A 22,752-nucleotide genomic window follows, 5' to 3' on the forward strand; every position below is an offset into this window, starting at 1 on the left:
TTATGCCAAAATCCTAGCAAAGAAAAAAGTATAAAGCACAACCCTGAGAATTCCCAACCCTCACTCTCTTTCTCAGACCCTGTGTACGTCTTTCTGCTAGGCAACAGGGGAAATGGGGGTGGGTGCCTCTGTGTCAGCGCCTGTGATCTTCCCCACTTGCAGGCCTTGCAGGGTTGGCCATGGCTGCCAAGGGAGCCACGAGGGAGGCCTCCCTGGGGCAGGAAGGGAGGAGGTAGGGAGGCTAGTCTGGAGGCCACCGGAGCCAGCCAAGGACAGTGTCCACTCACCTCACACCTGCTGAGTATCAGATCCCTGCCATAGGCTGCTGTCTTTCTGGAGAGGGGGACAGACAGTAAGCACATCTTATCTCCAAGGGCTAGACATGTCCTGTGGCTGCATTAGAAAACCACCACCATCTATGTGGTTTTAGAACTAGATAAATTTCTTTTCTCATGGCTCTGGAGGCCAGAAGTCTAAAATCATGATCACAGAGCCGAAATCAGGGCATCAGTAGGGTCACACTCACCGTGGCGCCTCTGGGGAGTAGAGTGGGACTGCCCCGCACCTCCTCTAGCTTCTGGTGGCCACTTCACTCATGTCTGCCTCTGTGGTCACATTCTTGCTCCTGTTAGACCTCCCTCTGCTCCCTCCTGTGAGGATACCTATGGCACCATGCAGGGCCCACCTGATAATCCAGGATCAGCTCCTATCTCAAGACCTTTTTTTTTTTTCTAAGATTTTTATTTATTCATGAGAGACACAGAGAGAGACAGAGACAGAGACAGAGACACAGGCAGAGGGAGAAGCAAACTCCATGCAGGGAGCCCAATGCGGGACTCGATCCCAGATCCTGGGATCACACCCTCAGTTGAAAGGCAGACGCTCAACCGCTGAGCCACTCAGGCGTCCCCTATCTCAAGACCTTTGATGTCATCATGTTATGAAGACCCTTCTTCTCCCCAAGGGACCATTATTTAATCAAACACAGAACAAGAGCACAGGGAAAGGTGGACTGGGATGTGGGCTCACATTTTATGCTTTTAATCAGGGAAAGTGGAAGCAAGAGTGAGCCATGTGATGATTCAGAGGGAAAGCATTCCAGGCCAAGGGAACGGGGCTGGACCTAGCCTCCAGGAGGCCACAGGAGGTGCCCCAGGTTGTGATATGTCAGAAGTGAGGGAGCAGATCTCTGTGGGGACTCTGGCTCTGACCGTCTATGACAGAAGCCACAGAGGAAATTTGACCTGACTTCACTCAGAAGGCTCACTCTGGCTGTTCCACTGAGAGAGCCAGTCTCCCAAGGACAGGGGATGCTTCTCAAACTGTAAAGTATGCATGAGTCCCCTGGAAATCCAGTTAAAATGTAGGTTCTGATGCACAAGGCTGGGAGCAGAACCCGGGATTCCACATGTCTGATGCTGATGGTCTATGGACCACACTTTGCCCCACTTTGTAGGGCACTGGGGGCAAGGACAGAAGCAGAGAGAGTTAGGGGCTACCACAAAAACCCAGCTGAGGGCATTCTGTCTGGAACCAGGTGGAGGCGGGCAGGAGGGTCCGATTCTGAATCAGCTTCAAGGAGGAGCTAGCAGTACTGATGCCACAGTGAGAGAAAGATGAGTAAAGGAGGATGCCCCGGTGTTGGACCTGAGCATGGGACGGGTGAGACCCGGCACACGGCCCACCCCCATGCACACCAGCCTCTCCCTGCAACAACCCGCACCCCCCCCCCCATGCTTCCCCTTCCTGCCTGGCAAACTCCTAACCACCCTTCAGACCCAGCCCTGGAAATGCTCACACACATCACAACATGGATAAACCCTAACGGCATTGTGTTAAATTCATCAAGTCAGCCAGTCACAGAAAGACAAATACTGTAGGACTCCATTCGTATGTAGTAACTAGGGGAATCAGAATTCTGGAAATGGAGAACAGATGGGTGGGCGCCAGGAGCTGGGGGAAGGAGGAATGGAAAGTTGGTGTTTGATGGGGACTGAATTTCCGTTTGGAAAGATGTAGAAGCTCTGGAAACAGGTGCTGGTGATGGCCACACAACAATGTGAATGTACTTAATGCCACAGCATCCTATGCCTAAAGTGGGCAATTTTATATTACCCGTATTTTACCACAATTTTAAAATTATTTTAAATAATTTTTTAAAAGAATAAAGATGATCTTTCCATAAACCAATACGGGCTGATTTCTAAGCTCAGAGGAATACCTGTAGCGTACTGTTCTCCAGGTAAGCAAGATAGGAGTATATATAAGAAGATATACAGGGACTGAAACATGAAAATAAAAGCCCTGATTCTGAGTCACCCAATCAGAACCCTCTCCAGAGGCAGCAGGCCCCCCTACATTGTCTGTATAACCTGGCTGGGGCCCAGCACGAGGTGCTCTTCTGGGTAGAGCTCGGGCAGCTTGGCAGGACTCATCCCTGAAAAATCAGGTTGAAGACAGAGGTGAGCCAGTGAAGGAGCTTAGTGTATACCTGGAGCATTGGAGAGGAAGAAAGGAGCCCCAGGAGGAAGAGAGATGCATAGGAGGAGGAAGAGGCCCTTCCAGGCCCTTCCAGCACCTGTGCATGGATGCATCTGACACATGATTACACTTGAGCTGCAGTGGAGCCAATCAGCCCTGCAGGTGGATCCAGAAAATCCTCCACCAATGGCCTTTCCACCCACCCTGGGCTTTCTGACTCAAGTGACAGCCATTAACAAATGGGGGTTCACTTTGGCCTGCTCAGTATCAGAAATATTTGGGGTTCATTGCCAACATTTGAAAATTAGGAGATTTTTACCGCCCCCAAATACCCTGGATCTCTGGCTTCTCTCGAAAAATCAAAAGAGGGATGCTGGGGTGGCTCAGCTGGTTAAGGGTTTGCCTTTAGCTCAGGTCATGATCTCAGGGTTCTGGGATCAAGCCCCATGTCGGGACTCCCTGCTCAGTGGAGGGGTGGGGTCTGTTTCTCCCCCTCCCTCAGGCTCCCCACCCCATGCTCTCTCACTCACTCTCTCTCTCAAATATATAAATCTTTAAAAAAGAAAATTCAAAAGATGTAGCCTTCCCACAGGCAATGATTGAGTGTTGGTTCCCCACCCCAGTGGACCCCACTGGCCACCAGCCTCACTCTCCATATCTGCCTGGCCCATGGGGCCTCTGAGTTTGGTATTGAGAGAATCTGCAGGAAGCCGAACATGGCTGGCTTTTCGTCCCACAGTGTTTGAGGGTTGTTAACTATTACTCACCCCACCCTGGGTAGCTGGGGAGGGAGGCTTGGCACTCTGAGCTGAGCTTTGAGAAGTGAGGGGCGGAGGAGTTTGCATCTGTGACTCTTAAAGGGACACCTGCACGGTCCGGAGGACCAGCATTCTCTGCTGCATTTTGGAGAGGTCATTAATTACAGGGGGGCTAACCCCAGCTCCTTGATCCTCACCCCCGCTACCAGAGGGTCATTGCTGGTGGAGCGCAAGCTCACCCTTAGAGCAGCCTGAGGAGGAAAATCTGGTCAAAGGCGTGTGCAGATTGGGCACCATTCATCAACTCCTGCCTGCCAGGCAGTGGAGGAGCGCCAGCCGGGGCCGGAGTGCTAGCTGAGGATGGCAGTTTCTCCATCTGCAAACAATAATCGTATACTCCTCGGGTGGTTGCTGGGAAGGATCTGGGGGGGCCTACAGCCACAGCACACATTCCAGCCATAGCTTTAAAAAAGTATTCATTCTGCCAAGATCTGTCACACTCCTCCTGGGGGCTTGTTCCAACCCAGTATAGGTGCTAAGCTTTGTGATGACCCAACAGATGGGGTCCCTGCTCGCATGAAATGCACAGCCCACTTTGTTTTCTTTCCTCCCTGTGGGTATGCTCCTGCTCCTGAGAGCAGCTCCATGCCTGTCCTGTGGCAGAGAGGATGACGGGAGCCTCGGGGTGCATGGGATTATGCCCTGGAGCCTCCAGGCGCCCCCCCTGGCCTGGCAGGACCGTGCTGCCGGCAAGCAGCTCTGGTTTTCTCATTTCAGATGGCAGAGCAACTAATGACCTTGGCCTATGACAATGGCATCAACCTCTTCGATACTGCAGAAGTCTACGCGGCGGGCAAGTACGTGTCTTTTCTCACTGGGAGGATGCAGTGCAGGCCACGGCTTCCCTGGGAAGAGCCAGAGCTACTAGTCCTCCCATCCTGGGTCCCAGGTGTCCACAAATGTGCCTCCCACTCTGCCTGCTTTTTCAGATTCTAAATGGCTTTAGAAGGTGCTGTTTTTATGAGGCCAAAATTGCAGAACACTTGGACACCAGCCACTTGCTAAACTCCCCGTGTGTCCACGATGACCACAGTCCCCCTGGTGCCGAAGATGCTGTGCTGGGCCAAAGCCTGATCAAGCTGTGGTCCCAGGCTCTCCTGGACCAGCCCCACAGGTCTGACAGTCTCATGTCCTCACGGTGCAGTGAGGGCTGCAGGGAACGCAGGGCCTCTCGAGCTGCGGAGAGCAGAGTCTGGCCAGCCGAGCGCTGTAGGAAGCACTTCCCATCTTGGCAGTGAACTTCCCTACTCAATTATGTAAAAGCCCTCTTCAGCCAAGGCTGCTGGCTTCAATTTTAAAGACTAGCTGTAATCAAATCATCCACTCTCCTGCATCGGGTTTCCAAAAGTCAGCTTTTGTTTGTGAAGTCATCTGCTGGCTCTCTGTTCGTCCTCCCTCCGGCCCCCCTGCCTGGGGCGAGCCAAGTTCCCATCAGCTGGGTTGGCTGCAGCCTGGCTGGCAGGGGCGCGTGGCCACAGCGCCAGCATCTGCCTGGAAGCCTCTGGGTCATTACCTGAGGCCCAGAGCACTGAGGATCGGGAGCCCAGCTGGGTCTTTTCTCAAGTCTCAACTCAGGATTTGAGGACCTGACAGCCCTGGGGGCCTCCTTGGGATACCCAAATCTTCTCCAGCCCCTTTTGGCAGCCCTTTGCCCCTCCTGATGTACAGCCCCCTCCCTACCCCTCCATATTGGCAGCTTCTTCCCATCAAAGTGAAATGCTTTCCAGACAGATGAACTAAAGCCAGAGGGTCAGAGGTAGAAAAGCCCAATGCAAATGCCAGGCTCAGGCCAGCCCCTCACTGGCCTCAGCAGCCCAGCCCATTCCCTGGCCCTGCTTGTGCCTCAGTTTTGCTGCCCATTTGAGAGCGTGCAGGAGGCAGCTCCGGACCATCCCCTCTGGCTCCAGACATACGGGCCCCGCACACTCTGCTCCATAGCAGCCATAGCCTCGCCATCCCTGTCTTCACTTCCCCCTGGTTAGCTAGATACCAGCGCTGGCATATCAAGGCAAGCACACCAGGTACTAGGCAGCCTTGGAGCCTCATGGAGGCCCCTTACCAGCAGCCAAGGACTCAGGGAGTGGCTTCCTGTGGGTCATTGCCCCTGGAGCCCCCTGCCTTCATCCTGCCCTCCTCGCTCCTCCACCAGCCTCTGTGGCTCCGTCTCAGTCCAGCCCAGAGCTGGACATGCCTGCTCACCCCCCATCCATGGCTCGGTGCCAGCAGTAACCCCCAGGGGAAGCCAGGCACCATGTACCAAGGGACAGGCAGGGAGCAGCTCTGGTCCGGGGGCTGCCGGGCAGCTCCAGTGGCCAGTGGGCCAGGCTCTGTGCCTCTTGCTATCCAGAGCACCAAGTGCATATTTTGCTGAGTCCTCTGCTGCTTATGCTGATGCTAATCTGGGCACTTAGCAGAGAGCTGCAGGATTTCTGTGCACCCCACCACCACCCCCCTCGGCAGATGTCAGGCTTACCAAATTCAGGGCCACAGGAATTCATAGCCTCAAGCAACAGGCTTTGGGTAGCTGATTGTCTGTAGCTCCTATCACCCCAGGACCCCTGCTTGCTTTTCTCCCTTCCTCCTTATCCCAATCTTTTGTCCCATAAATGAGGGACCAAGGCAATAAAAGGAGGAGGCCTAGGGCTGAGTGAATTTCTGTACATCTTGACCATAAATGAAGAGCATTCAGAATGTATGCTGAACAGCTTGCAAATTAGAGCCCATTATTTCTGAGTGGATGACTCAGGCGCTTTTATAATTGGAATGTAGCACTGGGTATGGATCATTCGCCGTCTGTTGTTTTTGCTCAGAAACATTTTGCTACAAGCAGAAAGTTCTTAAAAGTTAATCCAGGGCTGCGGTGCCAAGCAAGGCGGGAGCAGCCCACCCATGACCCCAGCTAGGCCGAGTTTGGTGCAGGGCCAGAGTGACGCCGAAAAGAACAGAGAGCAGTCAGCATGGCATCTGTCTCTCTATTGTTCAAGAGCAAGAAACAAGAGACACGCATGTAGTCACACACATACACGCACACACACACCCGTGCACTCTGCTGGAAATCCAGCCCCTGGCCCTGCATACATGTTGATCGTCTCTGAAAAGAGAGGATGCACTTGATGAATAACTTAGCTTTCAAAAAATACACCTCTATGGAAACGTCGCCCACATAACATGGGAAATGGGGTGGTGCTGGCCTCGCCAAACAGGACATCGGCTCCTTCCATCTCTGTGAGAGCCGGAGCCACTTCTGCTAAGACAAGCGCCCACAAGGTCACCTCCTTCGGCCACCTGCATGGGGAATGACGGCTGCTTGGTGGGCTCTCTCCTCTTTCTGGAATGAGCTGCCCGAGCCAAGATGAGCATTGTTAACAGCCCAGTGCTCTGGCCCCAGTGGCATTTTCACAGAGGGAACCAAGTGGCAGATTGTCATGGCAGGGCAAGGTTTAATGTCTCTGTCACGCTGTAATGAAATCCCTGTGTGTCGGTCTTTCTTGCAGGGCCGAAGTGGTGTTAGGGAACATCATCAAGAAGAAGGGATGGAGGTAATTACCGTGTTCTCTCTGGGTCGGCGTCCAGGGTGCACACAGGGAAAAGCCTGCAGAAGGCCAGTCGGAGGGTCAGAGGCACCGCCAGGGGCAGGTGTCCGCTGGGTTCTGGGCACATGCTGGTGTGGGTCCTGTTGCTGTTCCTGCCTGCTTAGAAGTGGAGCTTGCTCAGATCTGGCCTCTTTGGCCCTCAGGCAGCTGGCCAGCCCTTCTAAAGCCTGGAAGCCTCAGACTTTTTCTCACTGGCAAGGGGAAGAATATTCTAGAATGGAGGCATCCCCATGCTCCCTCCAGGGAGATGAAGTATTCACACTGTGGGGGGCTGTGCAGAGGTGGGAAGCTTAGGCTGAGTCACCAAGTGGGGTGCCAAACTCAGCTCTCCAAGACAAGAGGCATCTCTGCTGGAGAGGGAAGTCAAGTGGAGGTCCTTGTCGGGGCTCCCCCTACATCGCGCGCTCTGCCTGCTTCGCCCTGACATCCACCTCTGGTCCTGCAGGGATTCGGAGGGCCAGGGTCCTGGGTTGCAGCCTGACTTGCGTTAGGCCAAAACAATCTGGACGTGAAGACTTCCCAGGTGGCCTGGTTGTAAAGCTGAGTGTAGAGCCACTGAGGAGAGGGACAGTCCTTCTCTGGGCTTGGAATCCACCCATCCTCACGGTCCCTGCCTGTCAAGGGACCACTGTCTGACTCCCTGGTAGGTTGAGGGCCTGAGTCTATAGAATACCTGCCGGGCTCAGGGCTGGGCATCACGCTCACCAGGGAGTGGCAGCCAATGGTCAAGACAATGGTCTTCACCATAGCCACCCACCAAGTCTCCCCCTGCCCCCAAGCAGCTCAGAAGCCTGAGGCCCATTGTCACACAGGGTCCCCACCCTCCTTGGGACAGACCAGGCCAGGCGCTTGACTACACTTTGGGACCCCTTGGGGCTCACATGTCTTTATTTTCAGAGGAAGCATTGTTAAAGCTGGGCCCACCCCTGCCCAGAAAGTGCCACTCAGAGGCCCCCGAGGCCACTGGGCACAGAGGACTGACACCTCTCTTCTGATCCCAACAAAGTTGTTTGTTTCTCCTCGGCTCTAGTTCATCACAAAACAAACTCCCCCTCACTCTGTAATTCAAGGAAATTGCACATATTACTGAGGGCCCTGATTATGTCGTAGAAGAGTACAGGGGGAGGTACATATTAAGTCACCCCCCGGGACATGAAGCTCCTGGGGTACACAGCTTCTGGCTCTGAGGAGCCGTTTCCTGAGCGCCGCCACCCCTCCATGGGAGGAAGGCACTCCCACAGAGGACATTCTCCATCAGATGTGGAGGGGCCACCATCACCCCACCATCCCGCCAGCACCAAGCGGCAGTGCTTGCCTCTCCTGGGTTTGCAGCAGGAGACCTGAATCCATTCCTCTCCCTGTGGGGTCTCCATCACACAAACCCCAACTCCCTCACACCCAGGATCCTGCCTCACCCAACTGTCCCTCCCTCAGGGCCACCCGGCTCTCCCAGGGCTAAAAGCCTGTAGGACTGCTGGGCCCCCTCGCCTCTTTCCGTCCTCACTGAAGCTCCTCCATGTGCTGCAGCCCTGACTTTCGACCTCCCAGGAGCGTCCTCCTGCACCTGCTTCTTCCCTGACAAAACCCACGGGAGCAGGGACAGCGCCTTCCATTCCCCAGGCCAAGTCTACCTAATATCTCCTGCCCTGGGCTCCAGTACACTAGACCTCATCCTCTCCCAGCCCCCACTGCCGACTTGGGGTGACACAGTGAGTTGGTCACATGTGTGGCTTGTCTCCTGACTCTATGGGGAACCCCAGGACCCTGGACTTGCACACCACCAACATGGAACAATCGAGAAGTACCTATTTCACATCCCCATGCTCCCAAATGGGAAGGGATTCAGGACCCTCTGTGAAAGCTGAAGACCAGCCCGCCTCCAAGCCACGTCCAGTCACACCCCTTCTCTTCTGTTCTGCAGACGGTCCAGCCTGGTCATCACCACCAAGATCTTCTGGGGAGGAAAGTAAGTGCCCTGGCAGGCGATGTTCCCCGGCGGGGCCAGGTCCAGAAGCCGAAACCCCTGATTTGGGAGGCTCCTGGAGGGGGGCTGGGGGAGTTGTGTGCAGCCATCTGCCCTGGCTGGTGCCCATCCGTGTTGACATCACGTTCCAGAAAAGCAGCTTTGGCTGAGTGTCCTTTTACTCAAACTTTGGTTGATTTTTATTTTTACTTCTGTGGGTCTGTGATTTTTTTCTGATTACAAAGGTAACATTCTAGAAATTCTAGAAAACACAGGAAATTCATGAACTGTCTACAGCACTCCACCCTCCCTGGCCATCCCTGCCAGTTTCTAGGGGTCCAGCCCCACATTCTCTCCAAGGCTGGAAAAACCAGCTTCATAGGAATTGTAAATACAATTTGTTCTTAATTTAAAAAAAAAAAAATCCAAGGGAAACAGAAGAACAAACTGAAATGCAGACCCCACCACCACCACCACCACCCTCCTCCCCCAGGACAGCCAGGCAGCAGCGACCCTCCTCCCAGCCTGCATGAGCATATCCCCATAGCCTTGTGGTTTATCCCAAGTGGAATCAGACCGCACGTGACATGCACTGACCTATTTTTTTTTTTTTTTTTTTTTTTTGCCTAACATCGAATCATAAACATTTTCCCCCAAAACCGCTTACAACATCACACACACTGTCATCCTGTTTTTCAGAGCGGAGACCGAGAGGGGCCTTTCCAGGAAGCACATAATAGAAGGTGAGGGGGGCGCTTTGGCCCCACATGGCCCCCCAAACCCACAGCATCCTCCTGCAGATGCACAAGTGAAGAAGGCCAAGGTCTCCCACCCCACCGCCGATGCACGTGGGGCCTAAGCCTACAGACACCCAATGCTCTGGTCCCACCCTCTCCCTCACCCAGGCTCCGAGGCATGAGAGCAGGGCCCCTGACACCCTCAGATGGGCAGCGTTGTCTCGGGGAAGACAGGACAGGCCTGGGCTGTAACCCTGTGCCGACTGGTGATCCTGAGAGGGGACATATCACCTCCCCAAGCCCCTGTGGCCACATCTGTAAAATGGGTGTGGGAAGAGTGTCCACCTCGGGGGGCTTTGGGGAACCGGGAAGAACCCCGGGGTGGAGGATGCATGTCAGACACAGCGGGGGGCTCCTCTCACAGGAATGGAGAGAGAGGAGGGAGGTCGAGTAGGTGGTCTGGTTTATCCCACGTTTGCATTGTCTTCCTGCTTTTTCCATCTTTGCTCATTGTCATCAAGGTAATACAATCGCTCCTCTATTTTTTTTTTTAAGATTTTATTTATTCATGAGAGACACACAGAGAGAGGCAAAGACAGAGGGAGAAGCAGGCTCCCTGTGGGGAGCCCGATGTGGGACTCGATCCCGGAACCCGGGATCACCCCCTGAGCCAAAGGGAGACGCCCAACTGCTGAGCCACCCAGGTGCCCCTACACTCGCTCCTTTAAAAATCCAATGAGAAAGGGGTTCTGGTCCCCAGATGCCCACACCAGGCCCCAGCACTTGGCTCAGCAATTCTGCTCTGACCCATTGCTGCGTGACTTGTGCCTTTGGCGTAGGGACGTGAATGCAGCCCCCCATCACCTCAGGGCCACCAGGGGGCCTAGGAAGTCACCTCTCCATTCAGTCACAGAGCATTGGGCCTAGAGAACCGACCACCACCCACTTGGGGGTGTGCCCACGTCAGTCCTCCCTTCACCTCGGGTGGCCTGTGCCCGCATGTGTCCCACACCGCCCCACAGCTCCCGGCACCATGGGCCTCGTGTCTCTCTCTCCTCTTGCTCCCTGAGCCCCCTGTGCCCGGGAAGGTCTGTGAAGATGCTGACGGCCCCTTCTGACTCCTCCCTGCAGGTCTCAAGGCCTCCCTGGAGCGGCTGCAGCTGGAGTACGTGGACGTGGTGTTTGCCAACCGCCCGGACCCCAACACGCCCATGGAAGGTAGGTTGTCTCTGGCTGCTGCCACCACCGGGACCCCGCGGGGACACCCCAGGCCACAGGGCACCGGCAGGTGGTAGGGGCAGGGGTGGGGGCGGGCTCTGACGGCCCGCAGCACCCACAGGTGCGCCCCAACACCTCCAGGCTGACCGCCCCCCACCCCTGCCCGGTTCCACGCCTGCCCTCCTGGGTTTAGAACTGTGTGGAATGTTCTCTCCTCTCAGCTGTTAATATTTTGTAGCTACATGAAGTCACTATACGATGGCTGTTTGCAACTGCTGTGTTCCTTTCAATCACATTCCCGCCCTGTGTTCTGAGGGGAGGTTTCAGGGGCCTTTTGCTCTGGGGGATAAACGGTTACTCAGAGGAGAAAAAACAACGCGAGGGGCTTTGGAAAGCAGTTTTTGGTTTCTTTGGCGCTTATTTATTCTCCCCTTCCCTGCGATCTCTGCCCCCACCCCCAACCCCTCTGCAACTTCCCGCTCCAGACTTCTCATTTGTGCTTTGCTGCTTCAGGGATTTGGAAAATTAAGTTGTTTTCAAGTTATTTTTTTCTTCATTTGTCTATATATATGTGTATATATATATATATGCATATACATATATATATACACCGTGCACACATGTGTGTATATATATGTGTATGCGGTGTGTGTGGTTGGATTGGTGTTTTTTGTTGTTTTTGGTTTTTTGGGGTTTTTTTAACCGAACAAATATTCTGTGAAGGAGATTTGTGCCTCAACCCCCATGCCCTGTGTCATACCGTGCCTCTCCGTGTTCCCACAGCTATAAACTCTGGTCTCTTTAAATCTTTCTTTATCACCAGGGGACCCATTTAGTTCCTCCAAGTCAAGGACATTCATCATAGAAGGTACACAGTACCCTTAGCCCGACAATTGACTTCTGTGTCCAAGCTGCATTTTATGAGACGGTGGTTTTATTTACACCACTCTCTTTCCCCCAAGACAAACTTCTCCATAAAATGCATAAAGGAAAAATAAGTGCCCTATGAGAACATATTGCAAGTGAAGGAAAAAGCCAAGCGGTGTGGAGCCCCCACCCGCGCCCCCCTGCCTGGCCCGTGCTGTCATTTCATCCTCCCCACCCCCGACCCCCACCCCCTGTGCATGACCCACGCGCCCCTCCCCTGCCTGGCACTGCGGTGGTTATCCTCGGGGCCGGCTGTCTGTCTGCCAGGGCTCCTCTTGATCTGCGGATGCTGCCATCAGCGCCTGAAACCTTGACCCTGGATGGTCTGGGAGAGGGTTGGGGAGATCAGGGACCCCAGAACACGTGGCTTCCAACAAGTCTTAGCTTGATAGGTCACATTTGCTAAGCTCCTGCCTCAGGCAGAAGCAACACACACGGGTGGGCAAGCTGCCCACTCACAGCATGCTGGCTCTACCGTGGACCTCGGGGCTGTGTGTGGGGTGCTCATGTTCCCTGGACAGAACCGGCCACCTGCCACTCTCATCCCGTGCTGTGCAGCCTCGGCTCTGCCCACCCCTAAGCTAAGGGCCTCCCCAGGACCCCACACCCAGGCCAGGCCATGGCCTCCCTGGGAGCTAGGCTGTGACCCACAATGGAAGGGCTCCTGTCTGCCAACTGGCACTGCCACCTGACCCCTCCCATGTATTATTTGTGACCAGGGGATAGGTACTGTGGGTTCTGGCAGCAGCTATAAGGATTTGGTCCTGCTTCTGTTCCACAGCATTAAATATTGAGGTGGAGGACAGTTTCCCTAATTATCCCTGTGTCTAGGGCCACTGACATGGGCTGGGGCAGAAGCACAGAGCGCTGTGTGTGGGCTGCACACCCAGCCAGCCACTGCCTGGAACCCCTTCTCTCTCAGGCCAGCTGCAGGCTCTTGTGAGCTCGTGCCCCGGTGGCCTCTCCTCCCTGCATGGAAGGGGCAGTGTAGTGCATCATGTCCTGGCCCTCATTTCCCCCATGAGGAGAGGAAGCCAGGCTGGCGAACGGGGGTGTCCTCCACTTCCCTCTCTGGCATGTGGGCCTAAGCCTTGGCTGAAAAGAATCAGTGGTTATGCTGCATGGTCACGGGGGGTGGGGGTGGGGGGCTGAGAGTGTTTCTAAAGAACGTGATGAGGACAGCTGGCCGGAAGCCTGAGCTTGGGCTTGGGTGTGGGCAGATCTTTTCCTGGGACCCTCGACCCTTCCCACAGGGGTGGTTCTCCTTCGCACTGAATGGTGTTGGCAGTCCAACCTGGCCAGAGGTCGGGGCCGGGGTTCCAGCTTCCCCGCCACCCCCCTCCCGAGGACGGGCACAAAGGAGCCTAGTCTTGGAAGGAAGGAGAGGGCAGGATTGGCCTGCAGGCCTGGAAGCCCAGGCGTGGTTTTGCAGGGGTCCTAGGCAAACCCACTGAAAGAGGGGACCTTGGCCAAAGGAGCGCTCAGGGAACCTAGGAGGGGTGACCCCCCCAAAAAACAGAGGTGCTGCCCTCTGTGGGAGAAAGTGCCGGAGGGCCTGTGCCTTCCTAGGGGAAGCTTTGGGAACAGGGCCTGCCTTCTCCTTTCTTCCTCTCCTACCCCCTGCCGGTCTTCCAGGACCCCAGCCCCCCACCCCATCTCAGCAGCAGATGAGGAGCAAGCCACCTGGGAATAGATGGGACTTCCAGGGGTCAAGGTTGCTGCTTCGTTTTTAGAGACACCTGTTCTTCGGCCCTACTTCCTGCCCTGGCTTTGGCAGTGGGACTTGCAAGCACTGTATGGGATCAGGGAGGCATCTGAGGGGGCAGCCCTTCTCCCCACAAAGCTAAGAGACGTTTGAGATTTTTAAATTTGAGGCCAAGTCTGTTTTCAAAAACCACTACATCCCCGTGGACTGAAGCAGCCTGGCATGGGAGCAGTAGGAAGACTGTCACTGGCGGATTTTTATTTCTCCAAAAATTTTTTGAGTCCTGGGAAGAATTTGTGATGCAGCCGGGGTGAGGGGTCCCTTGCCTGCCACTGGGTTGGTTTGAGAATCCAGGGCAGATACAACAAACAGGGCTTTCGGTGTCTACTTCTGGCTCTTGGAGGATGCGAGGTGAGCGCTATGCTATAGCCCCTGCCTCTGGGAGCATCCAGGGTACCCCCACCAGCCCTTTATCCTGGAAGATGCCCTATGACCGCTCTGTTCAATGCTCTAGATCGATGCAGGAAACTAAAACAGGCAACAACTTGTGTTTACACAGTTGCCTTTTCCCAATCGGATTCTTCCCCAAACTAGAGAGTCCACCCATTTAAGAGTCTAAAACCACGTTCTCTGATCTCACCTTTTTCCCCCCTCCTTTCTCCAATCTGCCATAGAAAGGCCACAGTCCATCTAGTACCCATTTTTCAAAGATCCCAAAGGACTTGTTACTCTTTGGGGAAGTTATTTTCAAGACCAGCTTCTTGGCTCATGGTTCACTTTTTCCTGTGGTCCCTGAAAGCCCTTGCCACACCCGACTTTGGAGAGGAAGTACACTGCTTGCAAGACATCTTCGCAGCTCCCCCCTCCTCCTGGTGCCCCACCTGTATTTGCAGAATATCCCCAGGTTGTGCCCCAGGCCCCCCGGTCACCACACCCCCGACCTGCAGTTTCTGCTTCTCTCCTGACAGAGACCGTGCGCGCCATGACCCACGTCATTAACCAGGGGATGGCCATGTACTGGGGCACGTCGCGCTGGAGCTCCATGGAGATCATGGTAGGGTGACCTCACCGAGTATGTGTGTCCTGGGGCGTAGTCTCCCTAAACCCTTCTAGGAATGAACACCTGGACTCTGGCAGATTCGGTGTCCCTGACCCCAGTGGCACAGATAACTAGGTACTAAGCGAGGGACAATATGGTGATATGTGGCAGCTACATCTGTAGGCGAGGCTTTTAACTTTGAATCCCAGCACTGTGTGGCCCTGGGAAGATGGCTTAACCTCTCTGAGCCTTGGTTTCCCCACCTGTGAAACAAAACTGCTAGGATGACCTAGCCCCCCGACCAGGAAGTTGTTCTGAGGACTATCTGGGAGAACAGGTGTGAAGCTCTTAGCAGAGGAGCTCAGCTTGCACTCAGCAACAGTAACAGTGCAAGTCACTTGCACCGAGCTTTTGCGACCCTCCAGTTGCCCTTAGATTTGAGGGCTCCTGTGGACCAACTCCCATTTAATTCTCACAGCACCCTACAAGGTGAGTGTTGCTGTCGTCCTGTTTTTCAGATATGGATGTTGAGGCACAGAGAGGTTAAGTAACACACCTAAGGTCACACAGCTCATACTGAGGTCCATCCTCAAGCTGTACAGAACGTGAGCCGCTGCCAGGAGCCTGGCTTCCATCTCATAGTCTGTGATGTTTCCCCTCACCCTCACTTTCAGGGAAGCAGCCCCTCCTTTGTCACTTCCCTCCAGGAAGCCATAGAGACAGAGGGCTGCAGATGTTTCTCCATATTTCTGGGTGTCCCACAAGAGTCAGCAGGGTGGCGCTGTGCTCAGAGGCAGGCAACTGGGAGCCCAGGGGGTTGGAGAGCAGAGGCCTGGGGACCAGGTCTTCCCAGGACTATCTCCAAGGCTGACCTGCCACCCCTGCTTCCAAGCCTCCCCCCAGAATTCCCCACACCCTGGTGTCCTTGGGAGGGGGTTTCTCCTCTAACGAGTCCTGGATTTCTGCTTCATCAAAAAAAATCAAGCAGAATTTTCAAGTTCAACACAATTCTGGAAGCCTGTGATTTTAATCAGCCTTTGGCATTTGCAGCATTAATGAGCATTTGGCATTTTTCTTAGACTGCCTGGAGCCAGCACAGGGCTCACTGAGGTGTCAGTGTCTTATCCCCATTTTACAGATGCAGTAGCTGAGTCTCACACCAAAGGAGAAAGGGCCTCTTGGGCTGGCAGGCAGGGCTTCCCCAGGAGTCCGTCTGGAGACACCGGCCCTGGCTCACACCCATGTGGTGGGAGTGGAGGGAGAGTCTGCAGAGTCCAGGCCTTGAGTTCCAATTCCCAGAAATGGGCTGATGCTGGCCACTCTCCCCTCCTGACCTTGCATTTCCTGCCACTGCCACCATCCTCCCAGGGCTGGAGCCCTGGAATAATGATCATGATAAAAACAGGGCCTGCACTGTCCTGAAGGCTGTGAACAGCGCTGGCTCACTGATCCTCACGACAGATGGAGATACTGAGGCAGAGAGGGGCAAGCTCCTTGCCCAAGGCACCCCAGCCAACAAGTGCCCAAACCCAAGGCTCGCTACTGGGTTGTGCATTCCCCCATGCCTTCAGCTGTAGAGCATCCCCCCTTTGCCGGCAGAGGTGGGCCGGGGGGAGAGAAGGTGCGCCAGCTGTTTCCTGTCTCCTGCCCCCTCCTGCGCGGGCAGCCCCGAGACCCCTGACCGACAGGGACCATCCACGGCCCTGTGTGCATCCGTAGGAGGCCTACTCCGTGGCCCGGCAGTTCAACCTCATCCCGCCCATCTGCGAGCAGGCCGAGTACCACATGTTCCAGCGGGAGAAGGTGGAGGTACAGCTGCCCGAGCTCTTCCACAAGATAGGTGGGCTGCCCCGCCCCGCCTTGGCCCCGCCCCGGCCCCGCCCCGCCGCGCTTGCCCCGCCCTCTCCGTGGCCCCGCCCCTCGGCCCGGCCCGCCGTGGCCCCGCCCCTCCGCGCTTGCCCCGCCCTCTCCGTGGCCCGGCCCCGGCCCGCCCGTGGCCCCGCCCCTCCGCGCTTGCCCCGCCCTCTCCGTGGCCCGGCCCCGCCCCTCCGCGCTTGCCCCGCCCTCTCCGTGGCCCCGCCCCTCGGCCCGGCCCCTCCCTTGCCCCGCCCCCTCGGCCCTCCCACCCTCGGGCCCCTGGGCCTGACCTCGCCTGGCTTTCCTCCCCCAGGAGTGGGCGCCATGACCTGGTCCCCCCTGGCCTGTGGCATCGTTTCCGGGAAGTACGACAGTGGCATCCCGCCCTACTCCAGAGCCTCCTTGAAGGTGACTGAGCGGCCAGGCCGGGGAGGGTATGGCCGGCCACAGGCATTTCGCACTGAGGGTGCTGCGGGGGCGGATCCAGGGCGTGGGAACCTGGAGCCCTGCTGACCAGATCCCACCTCTGGAAGGGCTGCCGCGGAGAGAAGGCCCTTCCCCTCCCTCGCCACCCCCTGCCCCCCATTCAACCTTCACAACCCGGGGGGCCCACCGACTCTTCGGGTCGGCGCCTGCCCCGAGGTAGCCCCTCCACCTTCCGCGGCCCATCACTGAGACCTCCGGGCTGGAGGCCGCAGGGCTGCTTCGTTTGTCCATCGGGGGAGGTCTCCTGGGACAAGACAAGACCCCCCGCACAGACACACCTCTGGAGGATCCCAAAATGCAGGGCTTGAGGGATGAGGAGCAGGCAGAGAAAGGCCTGCCCAGGTCCGGGCAAATCCCGCACCGGAGCCCCGGGCCTGGTTCAAGGGCAGGATGGCCTGTCCACCCACTCCTGCCCCGTCCACAGCAAAGTCAGGGAGTCCCTTGGAAAGCGTTGCAATCCCGTGGGTGGGGGCAGGTGAAACCACAGCTCCCCCAGACCTTTGGGCCAAAGGCCAAAGCATTCCTCGCCAGGCTGCCAGGCTCCTTGCCTGGCTCAGGGGCCCCACAGGCTTGCGCTTTCAGACTAGACGCCCCATGCTTCTGACTGCCCGGGCCTGTTCTGCAGCAGGACACGGTTAGGCAGGGGGGTGGATGCTGCTTTGGCACAAGCCATCAGCCATCTGCATCCAGAGGTCCAGGTGCCCTGCCCTCACCTGTAGGCTGTGCTCTTCACCCTCCACAACTAGGGTTACCAGTGGCTGAAGGACAAAATCCTAAGTGAGGAGGGCCGGCGCCAGCAGGCCAAGCTGAAGGAGCTGCAGGCCATCGCCGAGCGTCTGGGCTGCACACTCCCCCAGCTAGCCATAGGTAACAGGACCTGGGGTGAGGGTGGGGGTGGAGGGGGAAGGATTGAGTACTGGCCCTGGGGCCATGTCAGGAGTCCTTGAGAGCCTGGGCCACTGCCTCCCTTAGCCAGTAGGTAATTTTTATTTATTTTTTTTTTATTTTTTTTTATTTTTTATTTATTTTTTTTTTTTTTTATTTTACGATAGTCACAGAGAGAGAGAGAGAGAGAGAGGCAGAGACATAGGCAGAGGGAGAAGCAGGCTCCATGCACCGGGAGCCCGATGTGGGATTCGATCCTGGGTCTCCAGGATCGCGCCCTGGGCCAAAGGCAGGCGCCAAACTGCTGCGCCACCCAGGGATCCCCCTTAGCCAGTAGGTAATAGGGCCCCTACATTCATGGGGAGACAAGGGTGGGGGGCCGTCCCTGAGCACTTGGGCCACCTCTCCCCCTGGACACTGTTGGTACCAGGCCTTTGCCAGGGACATTCTGGGCACCCTCAGCCCCATGGCCCACAGGCTGGATCTCTGTGGCCCAGTTAGGGACAGGGAAGAACCAGGAAGGGCCCCTGCCCTGGGTGTGTCTCCCTCACCTCTGGTTCTACTGCCCCAGCCTGGTGCCTGAGGAATGAGGGAGTGAGCTCTGTGCTCCTGGGTGCTTCCAGCGCAGACCAGCTAATGGAGAACATTGGAGCAATACAGGTGAGTTGGGGGGGGGGGGGGGGGCTGTGCATGTGTCACCCCCAAGCCCTTGAACCTAACTCAAGGTCCTAGTCAGTCATTCATCCAGCCCATGTTGTTGGGCACCTACAATGTGCCGGGCACTGTTGTAAGTGTCCGGGCTACATCAGCGAGCCACCATAAGCTCTGCTCTGGAAGAGCAGACAGTGAGCTCTGAATGCAAGAAATGAGGAAATTGGAATATGAAGGTGATAAGCACCAGAGCAAGGGCAGGGGAGTTGGTGGGCGCAGAAGGGAGGTGGTGCCGTGGTCCAGGCTGAAGGGGGTCAGGGGGTAGGCTTGCTGAAAGAATGACATGTAAGCAAAGGCTCCAAGGGTGAGGAGTGGCACCTACAAACCCCTGGAGGAACCGCCAGGAGCAAAGGAGGCGCTGGTGGGCGTGGCCTGGAGCAGAGGGGCGGGGCAGGGGAAGGGGGGACCGTGCCCAGGGTTCTAGGGACTTTGGTGGTTGTTGGGTGAGCAGGAGCCCCCCCTCCAGAGCAGAGGAGGGCCTGATCCCTCTCCCCCTGGCTGCTGAGTGGAGGAAAGCCTTTAGGGAACAGGAGGAGGGCAAGGAGAAATCTGCAGGGAAGTGACAGCAGGCCCCCTTGGAGAGGGTTGGATCCTGGATGTTCAGGACTGTGAGGCCAACGGGATGGGGACCAGGATGAGCACAGGAAGAGGCCGCCCACAGGCTTGCGTTACCTGCAAGGGTGGCCTTGCTGTTGGTTGAAGTATGGAAGGCTAGGAAAAGTAGTTTGGGGGTGAAGGTATCAGGGGTCTGGCCCTGGAACCTGTATTTTATGCCTTCTAGACTGTTCTAGAGCATTCTGGAGCTTGAGGCGCAGCGATAAACCCAGGCAGGCTTCCTCTCTGCCCCAGAACTTGTGGAACACAGAAGCAGCCTAGTGCCCACCTGCTTGGGCGAGAGTCTGATGCGATGAGGCAGGCCAGGCCAGCAGTGGCCCGAAGACTGTCACCCAGCCTCCACAGGCCGGGCCAGTCTCGCGGGTGGGATTCTGATTAGCTCCTGTCCTCGCACGCAGGTCCTTCCGAAACTGTCGTCTTCCATTATCCACGAGATTGATAGTATTTTGGGCAATAAACCCTACAGCAAAAAGGACTACAGATCCTAAGAAGCCCCCGGCCGCTTGCCCGGACAGTTTCTCTTTCCCTCCTAGTCTCTCTGTTCGCTCGCTTAAGCCGTTTTGAAGCCAAGTCAGGGGTGTGGTTTGCATCAAACAGAAAACATCACGGCAAGATGTCCTCCTCGTGGGGAAAAGATCTCAAAAGTTGCTGCAAGACACCATTCACTGCTTCGCGGGACCGAATTCAGATCCGTGCCGGGGAGGCCGCGTTGATGGGGCAGGATGTTGGAGCGGTCCCGCCCGAGCCCACCTACAGCCTCTACTCCCCCTCCAAGAAGAAAGCACCCCAGCTGCTCCCAGCCTCCGCCTTTCCCAGAGATGCCTCCAGGCCGGGCCTGTGTCCTGGGGGCAGCAGGGCTGGCCTCTCATCTGCTGAGAACCCCCACTTGGTGTTGGGGGTGGGAAAGAGGAAACCAGGGCTGGCCCTTCCTGTGGCCCCCTCTGCTGGGGCACTGGATGTTGGGCAGGGCCTCCCCAGTGGGGTCCCCCTCCACTTCCCTCTTGTCAAGGGCTCCCAGGATTTTACGATGGGCCTGACCTCAGATTCATTCTGCACCTTCTTCAGCACCACCACCTGCCCCAGCGGGTCTCTCTGGGGCCTTCCGTGCTGTCCCTTGACCCCCACCCCCACCCTTACTGGCAGGGGCAGAGATCCAGGGGGATTCACTATCAGTTTGGGGCCCACGGGAATTTTGGGGGTCTGAGTTCATCACCCTGCCAGCTGCCTCCCTGCACACAGTTGATGAGCCCCGTGCCCAGAGCAGCCCCAAGCCCACAGGAGGGGTCTGAGGAGCTGGCTCCAGCCCAGGTCCCTCCAGGGCCCCACTGTCCTCCTTGCCAGGGGCTCTGTCCTTACCCCAGAAGGCCTTGAGGTCGCGCATCCGTAGCTAGACACTGGGTTTGACCACATGCAGGGCAGCCCACTCTGCCTGGGTTGTGGCCCTCAGGGATGCAGAGAGGCCACCCTTAGGCCCTTTCAGTGAGGGTGGGTCCCTAGGGCTTTGTGTGCTGCATGCCCAGGGACTAGGGGGCCTGAACATCTAGCAGTGGCCCCCACAATCAAGGAAAAGACCCCAGGAGCCTCTCCCTGGAGCAGTGCCTTCTTCAAGGCCTCAGATCAGGTTGGGGCAAGGCACCCCATGGTAGGGTGCCAAGTCAGGGTGCCCGGAGCTTGTCCCCCAGGCAGACAGGCAACAGTACCACCCCCGGCTCTCTGCACACCCTGTGAAGAGGCCAGGATGGCTGGACTTAGGCATTCCCTCCTGGCCTAGAACAGATTGAGGAAGGACATACAGAACTGTCAGCCCCCGCCCCAGAAATATGGGGAAGGGGCCTATAGCCAGGAGTCCCGGCCCCCGGCCCCCGGGGTCCTGAGGTATGGGCCTCTGCTGGCGGTGGGGGCAGGAGCCAGGAGCCCACTCTGAAGGACGCCTACGTGCCTCCAGTCCAGGTGGTCTGGGCGGACAGCGCTGGCCACCCACACCTGATGCACCCCCACCCCCATCCCCACCCTCACTGCAGCAGGCAAGCCGGTCCTGCTTCGCCCTTCAAAGAAGCTACTGTTGGAGGGGCTCCTCCCTGCCATTCCCAGAGGGCCTGCTGGCCAGTGCTAGCTGGGCCGAGGCCTGAGGTAGGGAGGCAGACTATTTCCATTCCTGACATTTGTGCTGACCCTGGAGTTTAGAACCTTCCCCCTTCCTCCCACACCAGGCCCCTGGGCATCACCTCCACCAAATCCACAAGCTGCAGGTTGCAGGGGTGGGGAGGAAGTGAGCCTACCCCAGCAGGGCCCCTCCACTCCAGCTGTGGCCACCCCCCCACCACCACTCGGGCCAGGCAGCCCCAGCTGAACAGAGGGACCAGATGGCCCACCCTCCACCGGGGAGAGTGATAGCTGGCGGGGGTGGGGGTGCTCACACTGCTGCCCCTAGCTTGCCCACTGCCGAGAGATAGAGCAGGGCTGGCAGTGGGGCCCTCTCACCAGGAGCCGCAGCTGGGAAGGCCAGGCCCCTGTTGCCCACATGTTGGCCAAACAGGAGACAAGGGCCCTCAAAGCTGAGCTGGGCCGAGGCTGAAATGCCTGTTGCCGGGACCCAAGCAGCTTCCCAGCCTGGGGCGCCGTCCACAGCCTGGGCCCAAGGTGTCCTAGTTTTTCCACAGCCGCTAGCAGGGAGGACAGGGCTCAGCCTCCTGGGGGAGCACCCCAGGACTTAGAAGGGGGCTGGTGTGGGGGGAGGGGGTCAGGCGGGCCCAAGGGCAGCCGGAGTCTGGAAATAGGAGGCAAGCCCTGGAGGAGCGGCCATGCCCCAGCGCGGGTCAAGGGCCAGCTGGCCTGACGCCCCCCGGTCGAGAGCAGGCCCTCGGAGCCCCAGCGGCCGCCCGCCCGCCAGCCTCTGGCCCTCCCGTCGAGGCAGAGTGTGCTCCTGGGGAGCCCTCTGGGTGTGCCCAACACAGGACAGAGGCCTGGGCTGGGGGCTGCGGGCCTGGGGGGCTCGGTCTCCCTTGCAGACGCTCGGAGCCCCCACCATCTCTCATCCCAAATCCAGTGCGAATCCGAGGTCCCGAGGAATGACAGAGGGGCTCACTCCGTCTTCTGTCCCCTTCCTGTCGTGTAAATAATGCGCTTTTCTTCTCTCCCCTTTTTTTTAACGACCAACCGTGGCTCCTCAGCTAACTGCACTCCCTACCATAGGCAGAGACTGCCTTCCGCCCCGCGCTCCCAGGACACCCAGCCGAGATTCAGCCACCGTATTTATGGAATGATAAATAAAACCCCAGCCTGTCGGGGGTCTGCGGCTCTCTGCTCCTCTCATTTCCAGGGGTCCAGCTGCTGGCAGTAGGGAGGCAAGGAAAAAGCTGGGCTCCCCGCCCACCCCCGGAATCCTGACCCTGGGGCAAAGGGTAGGGTTGAGAAGAAGGGTCCTGGGGAGAGAGACTGGGATCAGAGACTGAGGCGCCCTCAGCCCAAGTAATCTGGGGACAGGGGTACCCCCCACGCTCAACACACACAAGCTGTGTTGCTGGGAGGCTGCTGTGCTCTCTGGGTACAGAGACCAGGGCCCGGGGAGGCGGGGGCTCCCCTCCACTGGGAGCTCAGTGTTTCCCTGACACCATGTTGTGTTGGCGTTTAGAGGTGCAGGGGGGAGAGTCAGGCATCGCCCCTTTCCCAGCCAGCCCCCTCTGCCTCACAAGGCCCTGCTTCTCCGGTGGGAGGTGG

General features: G+C 57.2%; 1 protein-coding gene across 4 annotated transcripts in view; it reads left to right on the forward strand.

The window, feature by feature from the left end:
• The window catches only part of KCNAB2 (potassium voltage-gated channel subfamily A regulatory beta subunit 2), an 84,891-nt gene extending 62,567 nt beyond the window's left edge, over positions 1-22,324 (forward strand). For 2 of the 4 annotated variants that reach the window (XM_072731125.1, XM_072731126.1), the window contains 12 exons: positions 4,017-4,096; positions 6,794-6,838; positions 8,814-8,858; positions 9,555-9,598; positions 10,724-10,810; positions 11,634-11,678; positions 14,411-14,496; positions 16,201-16,321; positions 16,652-16,746; positions 17,571-17,691; positions 18,281-18,369; positions 19,434-22,324. In XM_072731125.1, coding sequence (XP_072587226.1) covers positions 4,017-4,096; positions 6,794-6,838; positions 8,814-8,858; positions 9,555-9,598; positions 10,724-10,810; positions 11,634-11,678; positions 14,411-14,496; positions 16,201-16,321; positions 16,652-16,746; positions 17,571-17,691; positions 18,281-18,369; positions 19,434-19,523 — 948 coding nt within the window. In that variant the 3' untranslated portion in view covers positions 19,524-22,324. The remainder of the gene's footprint in view (positions 1-4,016; positions 4,097-6,793; positions 6,839-8,813; positions 8,859-9,554; positions 9,599-10,723; positions 10,811-11,633; positions 11,679-14,410; positions 14,497-16,200; positions 16,322-16,651; positions 16,747-17,570; positions 17,692-18,280; positions 18,370-19,433) is intronic. The other 2 variants (XM_026005121.2, XM_026005122.2) reach the window with 1 other exon arrangement.
• Positions 22,325-22,752: the final 428 nt, after the last annotated feature.

The sequence above is a fragment of the Vulpes vulpes genome, chromosome 12 (assembly GCF_048418805.1).
Source record: "Vulpes vulpes isolate BD-2025 chromosome 12, VulVul3, whole genome shotgun sequence".
Taxonomy (NCBI): Eukaryota; Metazoa; Chordata; class Mammalia; order Carnivora; family Canidae; genus Vulpes; species Vulpes vulpes.